General features: G+C 52.3%; 1 protein-coding gene across 1 annotated transcript; it reads left to right on the top strand.

The window, feature by feature from the left end:
* The first annotated feature begins 5,397 nt into the window (after positions 1-5,397).
* Positions 5,398-14,605, top strand: TSPYL2 (TSPY like 2). The gene is made up of 8 exons (XM_060252882.1): positions 5,398-5,670; positions 5,779-6,325; positions 7,108-7,185; positions 8,142-8,253; positions 9,254-9,399; positions 9,484-9,563; positions 10,394-10,545; positions 13,423-14,605. The coding sequence occupies exons 1-8, from the start codon at positions 5,453-5,455 to the stop codon at positions 13,533-13,535; spliced, it is 1,446 nt and encodes a 481-aa protein (XP_060108865.1). The 5' UTR covers positions 5,398-5,452; the 3' UTR covers positions 13,536-14,605.
* Positions 14,606-19,180: the final 4,575 nt, after the last annotated feature.

The following is a 19,180-nucleotide window of genomic DNA, read 5'->3' as shown; positions in this document are numbered from 1 at the left end:
GAGGTAGGTTCAGGTGGGTAGCCCATGTTGGTCTGAAATAGAACAATATAGGTTCTATTATAATAGAGAACCTATATTGTTCAAGGTGCCACTGGACTCAAGCTTTGTTAAGAACATAAGAGAAGCCATGTTGGATCAGGCCAACGGCCCCTCCAGTCCAACACTCTGTGTCACATAAGAACATAAGAGAAGCTATGTTGGATCAGGCCAACGGCCCCCTCCAGTCCAACACTCTGTGTCACATAAGAACATAAGAGAAGCCATGTTGGATCAGGCCACTGGCCCCTCCAGTCCAACACTCTGTGTCACATAAGAACATAAGAGAAGCCATGTTGGATCAGGCCACTGGCCCCCTCCAGTCCAACACTCTGTGTCACATAAGAACATAAGAGAAGCCATGTTGGATCAGGCCAGTGGCCCATCCAGTCCAACACTCTGTGTCACATAAGAACATAAGAGAAGCCATGTTGGATCAGGCCACTGGCCCCTCCAGTCCAACACTCTGTGTCACACAGTGGCCAAAAAAACCAAGCGCCATCAGGTGGTCCACCAATGGGGCTAGAAGCCCTTTCTCTCTAAATGTTCCAGACTGACTGTTTGATTATGTGCTCTAAAACTTTTCCAGGTATAGACGTCAATATAGGTTCTAAAATAAGCAATAGGGGTGCTTGGGGGGGGGCACAGTGGAAGGGCTTATAGCCCCACTGGTGGACCTCTTGATGGCACTTGGGTTTTTTGGCCGCTGTGTGACACAGAGTGTTGGACTGGATGGGCCATTGGCCTGATCCAACATGGCTTCTCTTCTGTTCTTATGTCCTGATGGCACCTGGTTTTTTGGCCGCTGTGTGACACAGAGTGTTGGACTGGATGGGCCATTGGCCTGATCCAACATGGCTTCTCTTCTGTTCTTATGTCCTGATGGCACCTGGTTTTTTTGGCCGCTGTGTGACACAGAATGTTGGACTGGAGGGGCCATTGGCCTGATCCAACATGGCTTCTCTTATGGTTCTTATGTGACACAGAGTGTTGGACTGGAGGGGCCATTGGCCTGATCCAACATGGCTTCCCTTATGTTCTTATGTGACACAGAATGTTGGACTGGAGGGGCCATTGGCCTGATCCAACACGGCTTCTCTTATGTTCTTATGTGACGCAGAGTGTTGGACTGGAGGGACCATTGGCCTGATCCAACATGGCTTCTCTTATGTTCTTATGTGACACAGAGTGTTGGACTGGAGGGGCCATTGGCCTGATCCAACAGGGCTTCTCTTATGTTCTTATGTGACACAGAGTGTTGGACTGGAGGGGCCATTGGCCTGATCCAACATGGCTTCCCTTATGTTCTTATGTGACACAGAATGTTGGACTGGAGGGGGCCATTGGCCTGATCCAACACGGCTTCTCTTATGTTCTTATGTGACGCAGAGTGTTGGACTGGAGGGGCCATTGGCCTGATCCAACAGGGCTTCTCTTATGTTCTTATGTGACACAGAGTGTTGGACTGGAGGGGCCACTGGCCTGATCCAACAGGGCTTCTCTTATGTTCTTATGTGACACAGAGTGTTGGACTGGAGGGGCCATTGGCCTGATCCAACAGGGCTTCTCTTATGTTCTTATGTGACACAGAGTGTTGGACTGGAGGGGCCACTGGCCTGATCCAACAGGGCTTCTCTTATGTTCTTATGTGACACAGAGTGTTGGACTGGAGGGGCCATTGGCCTGATCCAACAGGGCTTCTCTTATGTTCTTATGTGACGCAGAGTGTTGACTGAATGGGCCATTGGCCTGATCCAACATGGCTTCTCTTATGTTCTTATGTGACACAGAGTGTTGGACTGGATGGGCCATTGGCCTGTCCCAACATGGCTTCTCTTATGTTCTTATGTGACACAGAGTGTTGGACTGGAGGGGCCACTGGTCTGATCCAACATAGCTTCTCTTTATGTTCTTATGTGACACAGAATGTTGGACTGGAGGGGCCACTGGCCTGATCCAACAGGGCTTCTCTTATGTTCTTATGTGACACAGAGTGTTGGACTGGAGGGGCCACTGGTCTGATCCAACATAGCTTCTCTTTATGTTCTTATGTGACACAGAGTGTTGGACTGGAGGGGCCACTGGCCTGATCCAACAGGGCTTCTCTTATGTTCTTATGTGACACAGAGTGCTGGACTGGAGGGGCCACTGGCCTGATCCAACAGGGCTTCTCTTACGTTCTTATGTGACACAGAGTGTTGGACTGGAGGGGCACTGGCCTGATCCAACAGGGCTTCTCTTATGTTCTTATGTGACACAGAGTGCTGGACTGGAGGGGCCACTGGCCTGATCCAACAGGGCTTCTCTTACGTTCTTATGTGACACAGAGTGTTGGACTGGAGGGGCCACTGGCCTGATCCAACAGGGCTTCTCTTATGTTCTTACGTGATACAGAGTGTTGGACTGGAGTGTTGCGAGTTCAGTGGCACCTTGAAGACCAACCAAGTTTAATTCTGGGGATAATCTTTCACATGCAGGCACACTCCTTCAGATATCTGAAGACCAAAGTCTGAACCCAGTGGCCCCTTAAAAACCAACAAAGCTTTGTTTGACGTATAAGCTTTTGTGTGTACACACACTTCTTCAGTGCACACGAAGGCTTCTACCCAGAATTAAGCTTTGCTCGTCTTGAATTGACTCAAACTTTGTTCCTGCGAGGTGGGTTAGGCTGAGAGAGCATGACATTGGCATTGGCAGCGTAGGAATTCAGATTTTCATCCAAGACTCTAACTACTACACCACACTGCCAGCAGAACTACAGAACAGGCTGGCTGTAGCATAGGCCGCCGGATCAAAGACCCACTGAGCTCCATCTGCTGGCCAGATGGGAAGCCAACAAGGTGTGAAAAGAACATCGCACTCCCACATTGTTCATCACACCTCCAGCAACTGATACACTGCTCCTGAATATGGAAGAAGAAGATATTGATGATATTGGATTTAGGTTTATATCCCGCCCTATACTCTGAGTCTCAGAGAGGTCACAATCTCCTTTACCTTCACCCCACGCAACAGCACCCTGTGAGGTAGCTGGGGCTGAGAGCTCTTACAGCAGCTGCCCTTTCAAGGACAATTCTTACAAATGCTCTGGCTGACCCATGACCCTTCCAGCTGGTGCAAGTGTAGGAGTGGGGAATCAAACCCGGTTCTCCCAGATAAGAGTCTGCGCACTTAACCACTACAGCAAACTGGCTCTCTAGAAGATATTGGATTTATATCCCACCCTATACTCTGAATCTCAGTCTCAGAGTGGTCAGAATCTCCTTTACCCCACAACAGACACCTTGTGAGGTGGGTGGAGCTGAGAGAGCTCTTACAGCAGCTGCCCTTTCAAGGACAACTCCTGTGAAAGCTATGGCTGACTAAAACAACAACAAAAGGTTTTAGTGCGTCCCCGGGTAAACCAGGGATTACGTGCTGGGGGGAAGGGGGCATTGGTATGCTCTCTGTGATAGCAGATTGCACATATTAAATATGTGTTGTGTTTCAAAAGGTACTGTCCTCTGGCCTGAATGTACCACATAGGGTTGCCAGCTCCCGGTTGGAAAACGGGGGCTGTGGGGTGGATATGAACATATGTGAACATAAGAAGCTGCCTTATAGAATCATACCATCGGTCTATCAAAGTCAGTATTGTCTACTCAGACTGGCAGCGACTCTCCAGGGTCTCAAGCTGAGGTTTTTCATGCCTATTTGCCTGGCCCCTTTGTAACTGGAGATGCTGGGGGTTGAACCTGGGACCTTCTGCATGTCAAGAGGAGGCTCTGCCACTGAGCCAGGGCCTCAGGTCAAGATCTTTCCCATCACCTCCTGCCTGGTCCTTTTAACTGGAGATGCTGGGGATTGAACCTGGGACCCTCTGCCTGCCAAGCAGAGGCTCTGCCACTGATCCAGGGTTTCAAGTCAAGGTCTCTCCCATCACCTCCTGCCTGGTCCTTTTTAACTGGAGATGCTGGGGACTGAATCTGGGACCTTCTGCCTGCCAAGCATTGGCTCTGCCACTGAGCCAGGGTCTCAGGACAAGGTCTCTCCCATCACCTCCTGCCTGTTCCTTTTCACTGGAGATGCCAGGGATTGAACCTGGGACCTTCTGCATACCAAGCAGAGACTCTGCCACGGAGAGGGAAGGGACCTCAGTAAGGTATGCTATATGGAGTCCACCCTCCTAAGCAGCCCTGTGCAGGATTTGATCTGTCATTTGGAGATCAGTTGAAGTTCCAGACAATCTCCAGGTCTTCCCTGGAGGTTGGCATACGGTTGCCAATCCCCAGGTGGGGGGCAGGGAATCCCCTGGTTTGGAGGCCCTCCCCCACTTCAGGGTCATCAGAAAGCGGGGAGGGGGAGAAAAATGACTGTTGGGCACGCCATTATTCCCTATGGAGGCCGATTCCCATACAGTATAACGGAGACCTGATCTGCAGTTGTCTGATGGGGGCTGTTTTTGAGATAGAAGCACCCAATTTTCAGCTAAGCATCCGGTGCCTCTCCTCAAAATACCCTCCAAGTTTCAAAAGGATTGGACCAGGGGCTCCAATTCTATGAGCCCTCAGAGAAGGTGCCCCTACCCTTCATTATTTACAGTGGAGGGAAGGCATTTTAAAAGGTGTGCGGTCCCTTTAAAAGTGACGGCCAGCACGCCCTTGGGAGTTCAGTTATGTTTGTCACACCCTTGCTCCTGGCTCCGCGTCCAATGTCTCCTGGCTCCACCTCAAAGTCCCCAGATATTTCTTGGTTTGGATTTGGCAACCCTAAGTTGGCAGCCCATTCCGCATGCAGGGAAATAATGGTGCAGCATGCACCGCACTGCATTTTGCCTTGGAGGGTAGGAAGAGGTGTGCATTTTTCCCCTCCCATAAAGCAAGTTGCAACCTCTTTGCCATTGCGTGGAAGAAACACAGGAACCCTATTGTCACTCAACGTCCATGACGCATGCGCCGAGGGAGCGAGCCGGGAAAGCCTCGCCCAATGCCTCTGATGCGCATGCGTCTCCCTGTGAGGTCAGCGCCTTCCGTCTTCCCTCGCTTCTCCTCTGGCTGACGCCGCGGAAAACAGGTCGCCCGGATGGGCCAATGAAAGGCAGCGAAAGGGGCGCAACGCCGACCTATCGGCTTCCGTCACTCCCCACGTGGTCTCCGAAAGACGGCGGGCTCGCCTCCACGACGGCCTCGCCGCGGCGACCAATCGACAGCCGCGACGGCAGCAAGGCTCGTCGCCATTGGCCGGCGAGCTTCGGGCGGCGGCCAATGAGGGGAAGCTGCGCAGGCTTCTCGCGCTGGGGCCGTTGGAAGAGTCCGTTTGCCTCTCGCGCCCTTCCCCCTCCCCGGTTTCCTGAGGTTCGAAACCGTCGCCGGCCTCGCGCTTCCCCTCCGCACTTCCTCCCGCGAGACTTTCGGGGCCCGTCGGTGCGGCCGGAGCCATGAGCGGGGACGGCGGGGCCTGGGACCCCGCTTCCCCAGCCTCCAAGCAGCGACGCCTCGACGCTTCGGCCTGTCAGTCGCAGAAGGAGACCGAGGCGGCTCAGGCGCTGGCTGACATGACGGCTTGGAGCGGGGGCCGCGAAACCGCCGCCGGGCGGCAGGGGGCGCGCGAAACCGCCGCGGAGGGGAGCCTGGAAACCGCCGCCCAGCAGGGGGCGCGCGAAACCGCCGCCGCCCAGGGGAGCCTGGAAACCGTCGCCCGCCAGGGGGCGCGCGAAACCGCCGCGGCGGACGACCGGCCGACTTTTCCCGGGAAGGACTTGAGCGCCCGGGAGGATGGCCGAGCTCGGCGGGACTCGAAGGCCGACGGGGAGGAGGAGCGGCCGGGGGACTGCGAAAGCGGTTCGGGAACCGAAGCGGGGGGAAAGCGGGAGTTAGAAACCGCCACCCGCCGCGACAGGGGGAGCCTGGAAACCACCAAAGCGGCGGAGGAAGAGGAGGCGGCAGCTGGGGATGGCCGGGAGGGCAGGAGGAAGAGGAAAGAGGCCAAGGAGAGGCGGAGGGTGGCCGAATTGGCGGCGGCAGCAGCAGCTGCTGCGGCAGCAGAAGACGAGTGCTCCATCATCTCGGTGGGCGAGGACGATGAAGAGGAGGAGGGTGGTGGTGGTGGAGGAGGAGGAGGAAGGCTGGCCCCCAAGACGGAGCAGTACCTGGAGGCGCTGGAGGCCGTGCAGGTGGAGCTGGAGGTCGTCAACCAGCAGGCCGGCCGGGCCTTCAACCAGCTCAAGGCCAAGTTCGGGCACATGCGGAGGCCCCACCTGGAGAGACGCAACCGCATCATCCAGAACATCCCCGGCTTCTGGGTCACGGCCGTATCCTCTTGTGGGGTTGGCGTGGGGGGAAGAAAAGGGTTAAAAACTGTGGTGGGGGGTGGGGAGAGAAGGAATGCCCTGTTGCAGATAGGGGTTGCCAGCCTCCAGCTCGGTCCTGGAGAGATCCCAAACAACAGAGATTGACCGCCCTGGAAGAAACGGCTGCATGGAGGGGGGAGCCTGTGGCATGATGCCCACCCCCAAATTTCCAGGAATTACCCAGGGTTGGTAGCCCTAGCACCTAAGTCCAGGCCTTGAATTCAGCAGGAGCTCACAGGAGCACAGCTCCTGACCCTTTCTGAGGGTTTCCCCTCTTCCTCCCCACCTACCTTGTTCATTGAATAGCAGGTGCAACTGCATAACAATCCCTGGATTAGGAGAGCGGGCAGCCAGCCAGCCACCAGGGGCTTGGCCACACCTTCATTAATCCTGGAGAAACCTGCACCACCCTTCCTCCACTTCTGATGTGTTGTTGGGTGGTGAGTGGCTTGCTGGCATTTTGACTGTGTGGAGGTGGCAGCCAAGGAGAGCCGTAGGGGAGCGAGGCCTGCTTGAGCTGGCTAGAGGCAGGTGAGGCTGAGGAGGCTCTCATAGCTGGTGCTGTGCAAAGGTGGGGCTAAGGAGGCTCTCTAGCTGGTGCTGTGCAAAGCGTTGTCAAGAGGCAGGGGGGGAGGGCACCTGGCAGTTTCCTGCTTTCCCGTTTGATTACGCTGATGTCCAACCAAAAAAATTGTGAGGCTGCATGTCTGTCTGTTTTTTTCCCTTTGACTTTGCTCTGCCAGTTTCTCAATCACCCTCAGCTTTCAGCCATGATCAACGACCGGGATGAGGATACCCTGAGCTACATGACCAACCTGCAGGTGAAATGGGGTGGATGGGTTTTGGCTCCAGAGGGGCTGTGGCTCAGTAGCAGAGCCTCTGCTTGGCATGCAGAAGGTCCCAGGTTCAATCTCCGGCATCTCCAATTAAAAGGACCAGGCAGGAGGGGATGGGAAAGACCGTGAACCTGAGACCCTGGCTCAGTGGCAGAGCCTCTGCTTGGCATGCAGAAGGTCCCAGGTTCAATCCCCGACATCTCCAGTTAGAAGGGCCAGGCAGGAGGGGATGGGAAAGACCTTGACCTGAGATCCTGGCTCAGTGGCAGAGCCTCTGCTTGGCATGGAGAAGGTCCCAGGTTCAGTCCCCAGCATCTCCAGTTGAAAGGACCAGGCAGGAGGGGATGGGTAAGACCCTGACCTGAGACCCTGGCTCACTGGCAGAGCCTCTGTTGGCATGCAGAAAGTCCCAGGTTCACTCCCCGGTATCTCCAGACAAAAGGACCAGGCAGGAGGTGATGAGAAAGACCTTGACTTGAGAACCTGGCTCAGTGGCAGAGCCTTTGCTTGGCATGCAGAAGGTCCCAGGTTCAGTCGCCAGCATCTCCAGTTAAAAGGACCAGGCAGGAGGGGATGGGAAAAACCACCTGAGACCCTGGCTCAATTGTAGAGCATCTACTTGGCAGACAGAAGGTCCCAAGTTCAATCTGTGCTGTCTCCAGTTAAAAGGATCAGGCAAGAGGTGATGGGAAAGACCTCAACCTGAGATCCTGGAGAGCTGCTGGCAGCCTGAGCAGACAATACTTACCTCAGTTGATTGATGGTCTGATTCAGTATATTCAGTAGCTTCTTGAGGTTTTTTTTTGGGGGGGGGGGAATGGGCCACCTGTAATCCAGATTAGTGAGTTCTTTCTTTTTGAGGGATTGCATGGCAAGATATCAGCGGGGTGGTTTTTGTTATCCTGAGTTCTCTGATGACTTGATTCTGTCACTTCTACCAGGTTGAGGAGTTCACCCACGGAAAGTCTGGCTGCAAGATCAAGTTCTACTTCAACAGCAACCCCTATTTCCAGAATGAGGTCATTGTGAAGGAATTCCAGTGTGGCTCTTCTGGTATGGGGCATGGGCTGTATGTCGGGGGGGGCGGTGGGCTGGCTCAGGGGTAGAGCATCTGCTTTTCAGGCAGAAAGTCCCAGGTTCAGTTCTTGGCAACTCTTGTTAAAAGGACCAGGCAGGAGGGGATGAGAAAGACCTTAGCCTGAGATCCTGGAGAGCTACTGCCAGTCTGAGTAGCCAAGACTGACATTGATAGATTGATTGAGTAGAAGGCTGTTTGACATAATGACTGGATTTCATGAAAAAAAGAAAGTAAGGAAAAAGAAAAGGAGGCAATCTAATTAATGCAGTCATCATATACTCCTTGGCGCTCCGGGAACTGTAGGAAAGTTAGAAGAAGAGGCACATATATAATTTTTGAGCAGAACTGGATCGTTGTTGTTGGAATTCAATTGTTGAAGCCTATACCATTGTGGAAGGTTGAAACCGAAACGGAGAAAATAATAATAATAATACTTTTTATTTGTATCCCGCCCTCCCTGCCAAGGCAGGCTCAGGGCGGCTTGATAAACCCCAGTCTTCGTATGGACTATTGGGCAGGGGTGGCCCAACTTTCTTAACATAAAGAGCCTCGTGGAATAAGCGCCAGATGTTGGAGAGCCACAAGGCTCAAATGGCAGATGTTGGAGAGCTGGAAGGAAAATAGATGGGGGAAGGGTAAAGAAAGCAACTTGAAATGCATCAAGTTGCCAGCTGGCTTGGTTCAGAAAAGTGATTTAAAGAGAGAAATGCCTTCTCCAAGCCGGCCAAACAGGGTGGTGGGGGCTTTGAGAGCCACATAACGTGCGGAAGAGCCACGTGTGGCTCCAGAACCACAGTTTGGCCACCTCTGAGCTAGAGAAATGCATCATGGGACTTGAATTCTTTATTAATTTTGTGTAGCATCGGTTTATTATTAGTTACTGATTCAGTATAAGGCAGCTTCACGGAAGAGCAGCCACGGGTTGCGTGCCACGTGTGCGTTCTCACCTCTCCTGGGCATCTCTGTCCTTTCCAGGGAGGCTGGCGTCCCACTCGACGCCCATCCGCTGGTGGCGCGGCCTGGACCCCCTCGCTCACGGCCGGAAGAACTTCGAGATGAACCGCAGCTTTTTCAGCTGGTTCTGTGACCACAGCTTCCCGGCGGGGGACCGCATTGCCGAGGTAGAAGGGAGGCCCTTTGCGCCCTTACCAGAGTAGTTTCCGGCCATCTGGATTTCCCCAACCCTCTTTCCTGCCTTCCCACAGATCATTAAAGAGGATCTCTGGCCCAACCCACTGCAGTACTACCTGATGGGAGAGGGGGGTGAAAACGGTGAGGAAGACAGGTGAGCCAAGCCCAAAGGACTCCAGACGCTTGTTTCTTTTTTTTAAAACCGTTGGTGGTCTGCCTTTGATGTTCAGGGAGAGATTGAGGTGGGGGGGCGGGAGGAGAATCGTGTAGCACACAGGTGGGGTTGAGAGAACATCGCAGTGAGCGTGAGTGACATTTTGAGTGAGAAACATATTGTCGTGTGTGTTGGTTTGTGGATATGAATCCTGTCATAGTTGGCGATAGGAGGAGCTGCATGTTGAGAGCCAGTTTGGTGTAGTGGTTAAGTGTGCGGACTTTTCTCTGGGAGAGCCGGGTTTGATTCCCCACTCCTCCACCTGCACTTCTGGAATGGCCTTGGGTCAGCCATAGCTCTGGCAGGGGTTGTCTTTGAAAGGGCAGCTGCCGTGAGAGCCCCGTCCAGCCCCACCCACCTCACAGGGTGTCTGTTGTGGGGGAGGAAGGGAAAGGAGATTGTGATTGCTCTGAGATTCAGAGTATAGGTCGGAATATAAATCCAATATCATCTTCTTCGTCTTCTCTGATTCCCCACTCCTCCACCTGCACCTGCTGGGATGGCCTTGGGTCAGCCATAGCTCTGGCAGAGGTTGTCCTTGAATGGGAGAGACCTCTCAGCCCCACCCACCCACCTCACAGGGTGTCTGTTGTGGGGGGAGGAAGATAAAGGAGATAGTGAGCTGCTCTGAGTGGAGGGCAGAATATAAATCCAATGTCTTCTAATGAGGCATGACTGACCCAGGGAGTGCTTTATGGTGTGCGGTAGGGAGGCTGGCAGAACCAGCTGTGATGGTGACACGTTTTGTCCTTCCCTTGTTGCGGTTGCAGCGAGACAGAGAACGGGGATGATTTTGTGGTCATCGTGGATGACGAGGAGGAGGAGGAGGGAGAAGAAGAGGAGGAGGGAGAGGAAGACGAGGAGGAGGCGGCAACAGCAGCAGCAGATGTGCAGGAGATCATGGATGAAGAGACAGAGCATGGTAAGTATCCCCAAATGAGCTCCCCCTGACCTTGGAAGACACATGGCTGTCTTAATGTGGTTAACATTGCCGTGGTTTGGAGAGGGACTGTGCTAGAGCAGGGGTGGCCAACGGTAGCTCTCCAGATGTTTTTTTTGCCTACATCTCCCATCAGCCCCAGCCAGTTGGCCACCCCTGGGCTAGAGTATCTGCTTAGCTTGCAGAAGGTCCCAGGTTCAATCCCTGGAACCGTCAGACTCAAGGACAAGGGAGTCGGTGATATGACAGACGTTTGCCTGAGAACCTGGAGTGCTGCTGCCAGTCTGAGTAGACCATGCTGTCCTTGACGGCCTGGTTCTGCATACCGCATTTGGGACTATGGCTTAGCAGTGGAGCCTCTGTTTTGCGTGCATAAGGTTCAGTCCCCGGCATCTCCAGTTGAAAAGGGCCAGGTAGCAGGTGATGTGGAAGACTTCCTCCTGACGCCTTGGAAAGACACTGCCAGTCTGAGTGGACCAGGGGTAGGGAACAGTGGCTCTCCAGATGCTTTTTGCCTACAACTCCCATCAGCCCCAGCCATTGGCCATGCTGGCTGGGGCTGATGGGAGTTGTAAGCAAAAAAAAATCTGGAGAGCCACGGTTCCCTACCCCTGGAGTAGACAATACTGACCTTGATGGACAGATGGATCTGATTCACTTGAAGGCAGCTTCCAGGCTTCCTGTATTCCTGCCCTTTTAGCTTTGCAGTAGTGGCAAACGAGAATTGCCATCGATTGGCGGCAGAGCATCCACTTGGCATGTAGAAAAGTCCCAAATTCAATCCCCGGCATTTCCAGTTAAAGGGATCTGCCACTAGGTGATGTGAAAGACATCAAGCATAGCCAGCTTCAAGAAGGGATTGGATCAACATCTGGAGCAGAGGTCCATCAGTGGCTATTAGCCACAGCGTATTGTTGGAACTCTGTCTGGGGCACGTGATGCTCTGTATCCTTGGTGCTTGGGGGAGGCACAATGGGAGGGCTTCTAGACTTCTGGCCCCACTGATAGACCTCCTGATGGCACCTGGTTTCTTTGGCCACTGTGACACAGAGTGTTGGACTGGATGGGCCAGTGGCCCAATCCAAAATGGCTTCTCTTATGTTATTATGTCTGGGGCAGTGACGCTCTGTATTCTTGATGCTGGGGAGGGGGCAACAGAGGGAGGGCTTCTGGTGTCCTGGCCCCACTGGTGGACCTCCTGATGGCACCTGGGCTATGTGACACAGAGTGTTGGACTGCATGGGCCATTGGCCTGATCCAACATGGCTTCTCTTATGTTTAACCCTGTGACATTGGAGAGCTCCTGCAGGCCTCTGTAGACAAGACGGATTTTGATGGTCCGATTCAGTATAAGACAGATTCATGCTTTATTGAATCAGTATCTGATACAGTTGTAAGCTGCCTGGGGAATACACGATACCAAAAGGCAGGATTGCAGCATTCCGAGCATTTAAAATAATGAAGAATTGCTCGTTCCCCTGAAGCAGGGACTAGTAGGGAAATTGGCCCTGGGACGTCAGTCCTGATGGGAGTTGCCAATTCCCAAGGGGGAAAGCGCCTGGCTAGGGCAGCTGAAGCTTGTAACTTTGAGGAACCAATGAGACATTGAAACCGGGAACTAGTGAATATTTACCAACTATGCCTCTTTGTATAACGATACTCAAAAGTTCACATCTGTTATACAAGAATAATAGCAGTAATAGGTTCTAATAGGATCCACACGGGGATGGTTTCTCAGGTAGGACTGAGAAACATCGACTGCGGGGTGACCTGATACAGGTTGACAAGATTCTGCATGGGATGGAGAAAGTAGAGAAAGACGTCCTTTTCTCCCTTTCTCACAATACCAGAACATGTGGGCATTCGATGAAATTGCCGAGCAAACGGGTTAAAATGGATAAAAGGAAGTACTTCTTCACCCAAAGGGTGATTAACATGTGGAATTCACTGCCACAGGAGGTGGTGGTGGCTACAAGCATAGCCAGCTTTAAGAGGGGATTGGATAAAAATTTGGAGCAAAGGTTCATCAGTGGCTATTAGCCACAGTATATATATATGTGTGTGTGTGTGTGTATGTATGTACACACACACACACATATTGGCCACCATGTGACACAGAGTGTTGGACTGGATGGGCCATTGGCCTGATCCAACATGGCTTCTCTTATGTTCTTAGATGCACCCTCCATTGTATTGTTAATTCTAGCCACCAATCACTAAGTATTTGCATGAGCCTTGTGCCTAGATAGGGCTAGTATCTAGTGTAAAAGACTTGTAAGGTTGGATGATTGCCTTTGTACATATTTCAACCCATTACTATCATTATTCTTGTATAATAGATGTGAAGAGACATGGCTATTTGTAAATACTTATTGGTTTCCAGTTTCAGCGTTTCATCAGTTTCTTGTACTCACTATACACCGGGGTGGCCAAACTTGCTTGACGGAAGAGCCGCGTGGAATAAATGTCAGACGTTTGAGAGCCGCAAGACAGGAAGGAAGGAAGGCAAATAGCTGAGGGGGAGAGAGGCGGAAAGAAAGCAACTTTAGCTTTAAATGCATTCTCCAAGCTTCTGGCTGTTTGGCTTGGAAAACTGACTTATCCAAACTGGCCAATGGGACGGCAGGGGCTTCGAGAGCCATACAATATGTGGCTCCCAAGGCTGCAGTTTGGCCGCCCCTGCTATACACTGATATTGTCCTTTTGTAGTTAATTGTATTAGTGGAGGTTTGTGACTTGACATAGGGTTGAGGGAGAGCAGAGCAGCAGAGGGGCTGGCTGGGAGGGAAGGAGAGGATTGGTTTTGTGCATCTAGCTAGGATCTGGGAGACGCCTTGACCTCTTGCTTTGCCTGCACAGGCGACGCTGTGGAAGAGATCCTGAGCAGCCAAGAAGAGAACGTGGCCGGCCCCGACTCCTCTGTCCGCGAAGAACCAGACGGGAGGGATTCGGAGGCCGAGGAAGACGGCTAGCTGGCCCCGTGCAGACCGGCGGTCTGGTTGGACTTTCCCACGGTGACTTCCGTGGCACTTTGACCAATTGCACTTGGCCGTGGCAGGAGAAGGGGAGCAGTTCGAAGGCGCCTTCCCGCTCGGGAGCAGTCAGCGTTGATTATTTTGTACCTTTTATTTATTGCAGCGACTGCAGTTTCTTCCGCCCTGCCCTCGAGGGGAGGAGGGACCACCGTACACCAGCAGCCCCCCATCCCCCTTCTGACGTCTCCGATGCATAGCATCTCTCCTTACCTGCCTGCGTGGGGACTCTTTGCATATTTACCCCCTCCCCCTGGTGGCTGCTCAGGTTCTTGCCTGCCCGGTGGCCTTTTCAAAACAGCTCAGGGTTTCCCTTGTTCAGTTCAGCATTACCGCGCTGTTGACCTCCGCCCCTCGCCTGCACTTCCAGCCGTGAAGACTCCGCTTGCTGGGGGGACCCTTCCACGCGCTTGCCGACGGGCACCTCTTTGCCATCACGGTGTCAACCCGGCCCTGCGCTTTCGTCATCGCGATTCCGGCCTGCCCACCTGGGACCTCTCTCGTCGCCAGTGTCGGGTTTAAACTAATCCTTGCTAATTCAGTTGGTGGTCTCTCTCCTCCCCCCCCTCCCCCCCGCCGGCTCAATTGAAGCAATAAGAGCACCCCAGTCACACCGCGTCCCGCTAGGGGTTGCAGTGGACGGTGGAAACGAGTTGTGGACGAGGGAGAGCTCTGCTTTCGAGCTTGGCGCTTTCCCCAATGCAGCGCATTGCAGTCTGGGGTGGGGTGGGGAATGACTTCCGCAACAGCATGGCACCGGCAACGTATGCCGCTCTCCCCCTGCCGGCTTCTAACACACGAATGCATACGTTTCCCTAGCAATGGATCCGAAGTGTCAGCTCTCCCCTGCTCTCCTGCACCCCCTAGAGGCTGTTCTATGCAATGCTACTGATATTTGTAGAAAGGCGACTCGTTTTCCTTTGCTGGGTTTTGTATATTTCGTATCAGGACTTTGTATGTTTTTTTTTTTTCTACATAAAAGAGCACTTAATACGCAGAAAGCTTTCCAACTTGGCGTCTGGCTCCTTTCTTCCGTCGGAAGCTGCATTTGATGCCCTTGAATGCCTTTTTGCTGTCTCTTGGCGTAGCGGTGAAGTGCGCGGACTCTTATCTGGAAGAACCGGGTTTGATTCCCCACTCCACTTGCAGCTACTGGAATGGCATTGGGTCAGCCATCGCTCTCGCAGAGCTGTCCTTGAAAGGGCAGCTACTGTGAAAGCTCTCTTAGCCTCACCCACCTCACAGGGTGTCTGTTGTGGGGGAGGAAGGTAAAGGAGATTGTGACCGCTCTGAGATTCAGAGTATAGGGCAGGTTCTAAATCCAACATCATCATCGTCTTTCAGAGATTCTGTGCTTCGTGGGGTAGCGGTTAAATCTTTAAGCGTACGGAGATCGGCTGGCTCAAACGACATACGTTCCTTTTCACTGTCTACAAGAGTTCTTCGCAGGGTTTGTATTGAACATATGAAGCTGCCTTATACTGAATCAGACCTTTGGTCCATCAAAGTCAGTCTTGTCTTCTCAGACTGGCAGCGGCTCTCCAGGGTCTCAAGCGGAGGTTTTTCACACCTATTTGCCTGGACCCTTTTTTGGAGATGCCAGGGATTGAACCTGGGACCTTCTGCTTCCCAAGCAGATGCTCTACCACTGAGCCACCGTCCCTTCCCTCAACTGGAAAAGAGAAGGCAGCTGGGGTAGAAGGAAAGCGTGTGGCGCAGGTAGGGTAGAACAGTTTGAGGCAGACGCAGCAGCCCCCAAAGACAGTTTCAGAGCGTAGCCAAGGTGGTGGCATCAGAAGAGCTAGGTTTTAGTCCAGTAGGGCATTAGGACAGCAACGTGGTTTTGCGGGTATGAGCTGTCCAGAGTTAAAGACGGAAGCTTTGACTCTCGAAAGCTCATAACCTCTCTCGTAATGTGCTACTGGACTCAATATAGCAGCAACCCAAAGAGGCTCTGTTTAGTCTGTTTATCTGTACCCCTGTAGTGTCATCCTTTTGGAAGCGGCCTCTACAGAACTTTTAAAACGATTCTTCAGTTCCCTTTTTCATTAAAAAAAAGAAAATGGGTGATTTAGTATAAGAGCTTTTGCCATGACGAAATGCTGCCTTTGTGTGTGATTTGCTCTCTCAAAGCGCTTCTGCTAAGTTGCTTAATTGCTTTTCGACTCGGCGGGGGGGGGGGGGAGTGTCATGAGCCGTCTGGTTCTCTGGTGAGTTACTAGAAGATCAGAGCTCCACCTCCTCCGAATCAGATGTACATGCTGCATGAGGGTGTGTGTGTGAGAGAGAGAGGGGGGCAAACCACCCCTGATTCTTCCCAAAGGTTAATGTGAATGGTAGCAGCCTTATTCCATTGTCCAGTTGTTGCTAATTGGGCCTCTGCCTACTGGCCCTTATCACCTTCAAGGCCAGAGTTAGGAATGTGATAATTAGGAGAACTCGTGGCCCACAGGATGGGAGGGGGGGAATCAGGAGGGATGAGGTGATTTTCTAGAGCAGGGGTGGCAGGTTTGGCCAAACTGTGGCTCATGAGCCACATGTGGCTCTTTCACACACATTGTGTGGCTCTCAAAGCCCCCACCGCCCCATCGACCAGCTTATAGGAGGCATTTGTCTCTTCTCACCCCTTCTCCAAACCAAGCCAGCTAGAGTCTTGATGAATGCATTTAAAGTTAAAAGTTGCCTCCTTTCAACCTCTCTCCCCATTTATTTGCTTTTCCCCGCTTTCTTTTCGTCTTCCTTCCTTCCCGTCTTGTGGCTCTCAAACGACTGATGTTCACGTATCGCATCTGTGCCTCTCAAAACATCTTGTGTTTATCCTGTGTGGCTCTTACATTAAGCAAGTTTGACCCACCCCTGTTCTAGAGGTTTTCAAAATGGGTAAAACACAATTCCGCTGTCCCTGTCTTTACACGTGCCCTATCAGATGTTTAAAATATAGAACAGGCTCCTTAGCATAGAAAGTTACAGATCTTTATAGAGTTGCCATTGCATTAAAATTGCCTTCGGCTCTTCAGGCCAGCACATGGTTAAATGGCCTCCTGTGAAGAGTTCTGTCTGCTCAGATGGACTCAGCCCAAAGGAAAGAGGCCTTCCTCCTTGTTCCCCGGACTTTTGTCACCTCTTTTCTCCACCAACTGGCCAGGTCAGAAAAGCTTTTTCTGAGATCTCCAGAATTTCGCTTCCTCAAGTCTTTCCAGTATTTGATTCTTCCAAATCTCTTGTTTCCAGCTAGGAGTGGGGTGTGTGTGTGTGTGTGGAGAATGGCTCATCCAATTGTCTCGTTAGACCTATTTGCATTTGTACAAAGATGGGCTTTTGAGGCAAGTCTGGAAAGCAGTTGAACTGACATCCCCCTGATGAACAGGAGGGCTGGAGCAACTACAGACAGGGTTGCCAATCCCCAGGTGGGAGCAGGAGATCCCCTGGTTTGGAGGCCCTTCCCCTGCTTCTGGGTCATCAGAAAGCGGGCAGGGGAGGATGTCTGCTGGGCACTCCATTCTTCCCTGTGGAGGCCAATTCCCATAGGGTATAATGGAGAATTCACAGGTATCTTGGGCTCTGGGGGGGGGCTGACTTTTGAGGTAGAGGCACCAAATTTTCAGCATAGCGTCCAGTGCCTCTCCCTGAAATACCTTCCAAGTCCCAAAAGGATTGGACCAGCGGGTCCAATTCTGTGAGCCCCAAAAGAAGATGCCCATATCCTCCATTGTTTCCAATGGAGGGAAGGCATTGAAAAGGCGTGCGGTCCCTTTAAATGTGATGGCCAGAACTCCCTTTGGAGTTCAATGATGCTTGTCCCAACCTTGCTCCTAGCTCCACTCCCAGCATCTCCTGGCTCCACCCCCAAAGTCCCCAGATATTTCTTGAATTGGATCTGGCAACCCTAAATCCAGAATGGCCCTCCTAACCTTATCACTGCAGCCCCAGGATGAACTGAAGCAAGCTCTGAACTGTTTCCAGGCGCTTTTATCTAATGCACCTGGCCAAATAGACCTGATTACCCATTGTACAGAGACGGGGGCACACGATGCACCTGTAAAATCCAGTCCCTCCCCACTGAATGGGCCCACGGAATGAGATCCACGAAATGCCAAAGTGGAGAGTAATTGAGGAGGCCTCACTCTGATCGGGGAGAGCTTGTCGTTATTGTGCCAAAAAAGAAGGCATGAGAGGATGCCCCCAGCGAAAATCGTTTCTGCATAGGACTTCAGAAAGGTGAAAAGGTTAACAGTCGTGGAGCCGTACCCAGGCCTCATTCTGGGCAGGAGCGGTGCTCCGGAACCTCTAAATTGAATTGTGCTCTTTCTTTCTTATTCCTCCCCCGCCCCCATACTTGCTTCTGGGTTCCATTGTTTGAACCCCCTGTGAGAATTTTGCTGAACTCTAAGATCTGACAAACTTTCTAATAATTTCCCCCACAAAAAATTGGAAAGAAACCAAAGCATATCCAGCAGACAGATGGAAATCTTCCTCATGCCGCTGTGGCCACGGAGGAAAAAGTCATTTAAAAAGTACGACGGGAGTAAGGTTTTCTTACGACAGTTCTAATTCCAGAAGCATTTGAAGGTAGATGCTGAGCTGATATAATTTAGGACACCTTCAGTATTTCAGTCCGAGCTCTCTGCTCACGACCTGAGTTCGATCCCGGCAGAAGGTGGGTTCAGGAAGCCGGCTCAAGGTTGACTCAGCCTCCTTCCGAGGTCGGTTAAATGAGGACCCAGCTTGCTGGGGAGAAAGTGTAGATGAAGGAAAGGCAATGGCAAACCACCCCCATAAAAGTCTGCCGTGGAAACGTCATCATACGACATCACCCCATGGTGCTTGCACAGGGGACTACCTTTACCTTTTTAGTGAGCTCCGGCACCTCTTTTTCTACAAAACGATTCTTGGCCGTACCCCACTCTTAGAATTGAGAGCGTGATTGAAGACTTGGCTTGGGCTGCTTACATCAGCGCGACTAATTTGGCATTGGTTTATTTCCAAGTTCCTCTGAGGCGTCTGAGAAGACTGCCTTTGTGTCCCCTTCGGGACGCTATCAATTGCGTTAAACTGCCATTTGGATGAAATGGCGCTCCAAAGACCTTTCCGAGATTAACGGATCGATCGCTTCGCGGCTTGCCTTTCGCAGCTGCCTGTCAGGATCGTAGGAGACAGCGGCGTAGAGCGGTAAAGCTGCAGTACTGCGGTCCAAGCTCTGCTCATGACCCGAGTTCGATCCCGGCGGAAGCTGGGTTCAGGTAGCTGGCTCGAGGTTGACTCAGCCTTCCAGCCTTCCGAGGTCAATAAAATGAGTACCCAGCTTGCTGGGGGTTAAGTGTAGATGACGGGGGAAGGCAATGGCAAACCACCCCGTAAAAAGTCTGCCAAGAAGACGTCCTGATGTGACATCACCCCATGGGTCCGTAAGGACTCGGGTTGCACAGGGGACTACCTTTGCCTTTATCAGGATGATACCGCCATCTATAGTCCCATTTGGGAAGAACACTTTGCTGAGCAGTCGGGTTAGAACGGATAAAAGGAAGTCCTTCACCCAAAGGGTGCTTAACATGTGGAATTCACTGCCACAGGAGGTGGCGGCGGCT

Source organism: Heteronotia binoei, chromosome 13, assembly GCF_032191835.1.
Source record: "Heteronotia binoei isolate CCM8104 ecotype False Entrance Well chromosome 13, APGP_CSIRO_Hbin_v1, whole genome shotgun sequence".
Classification (NCBI taxonomy): Eukaryota; Metazoa; Chordata; class Lepidosauria; order Squamata; family Gekkonidae; genus Heteronotia; species Heteronotia binoei.
This window is presented reverse-complemented; position numbering and strand designations above follow the sequence as displayed.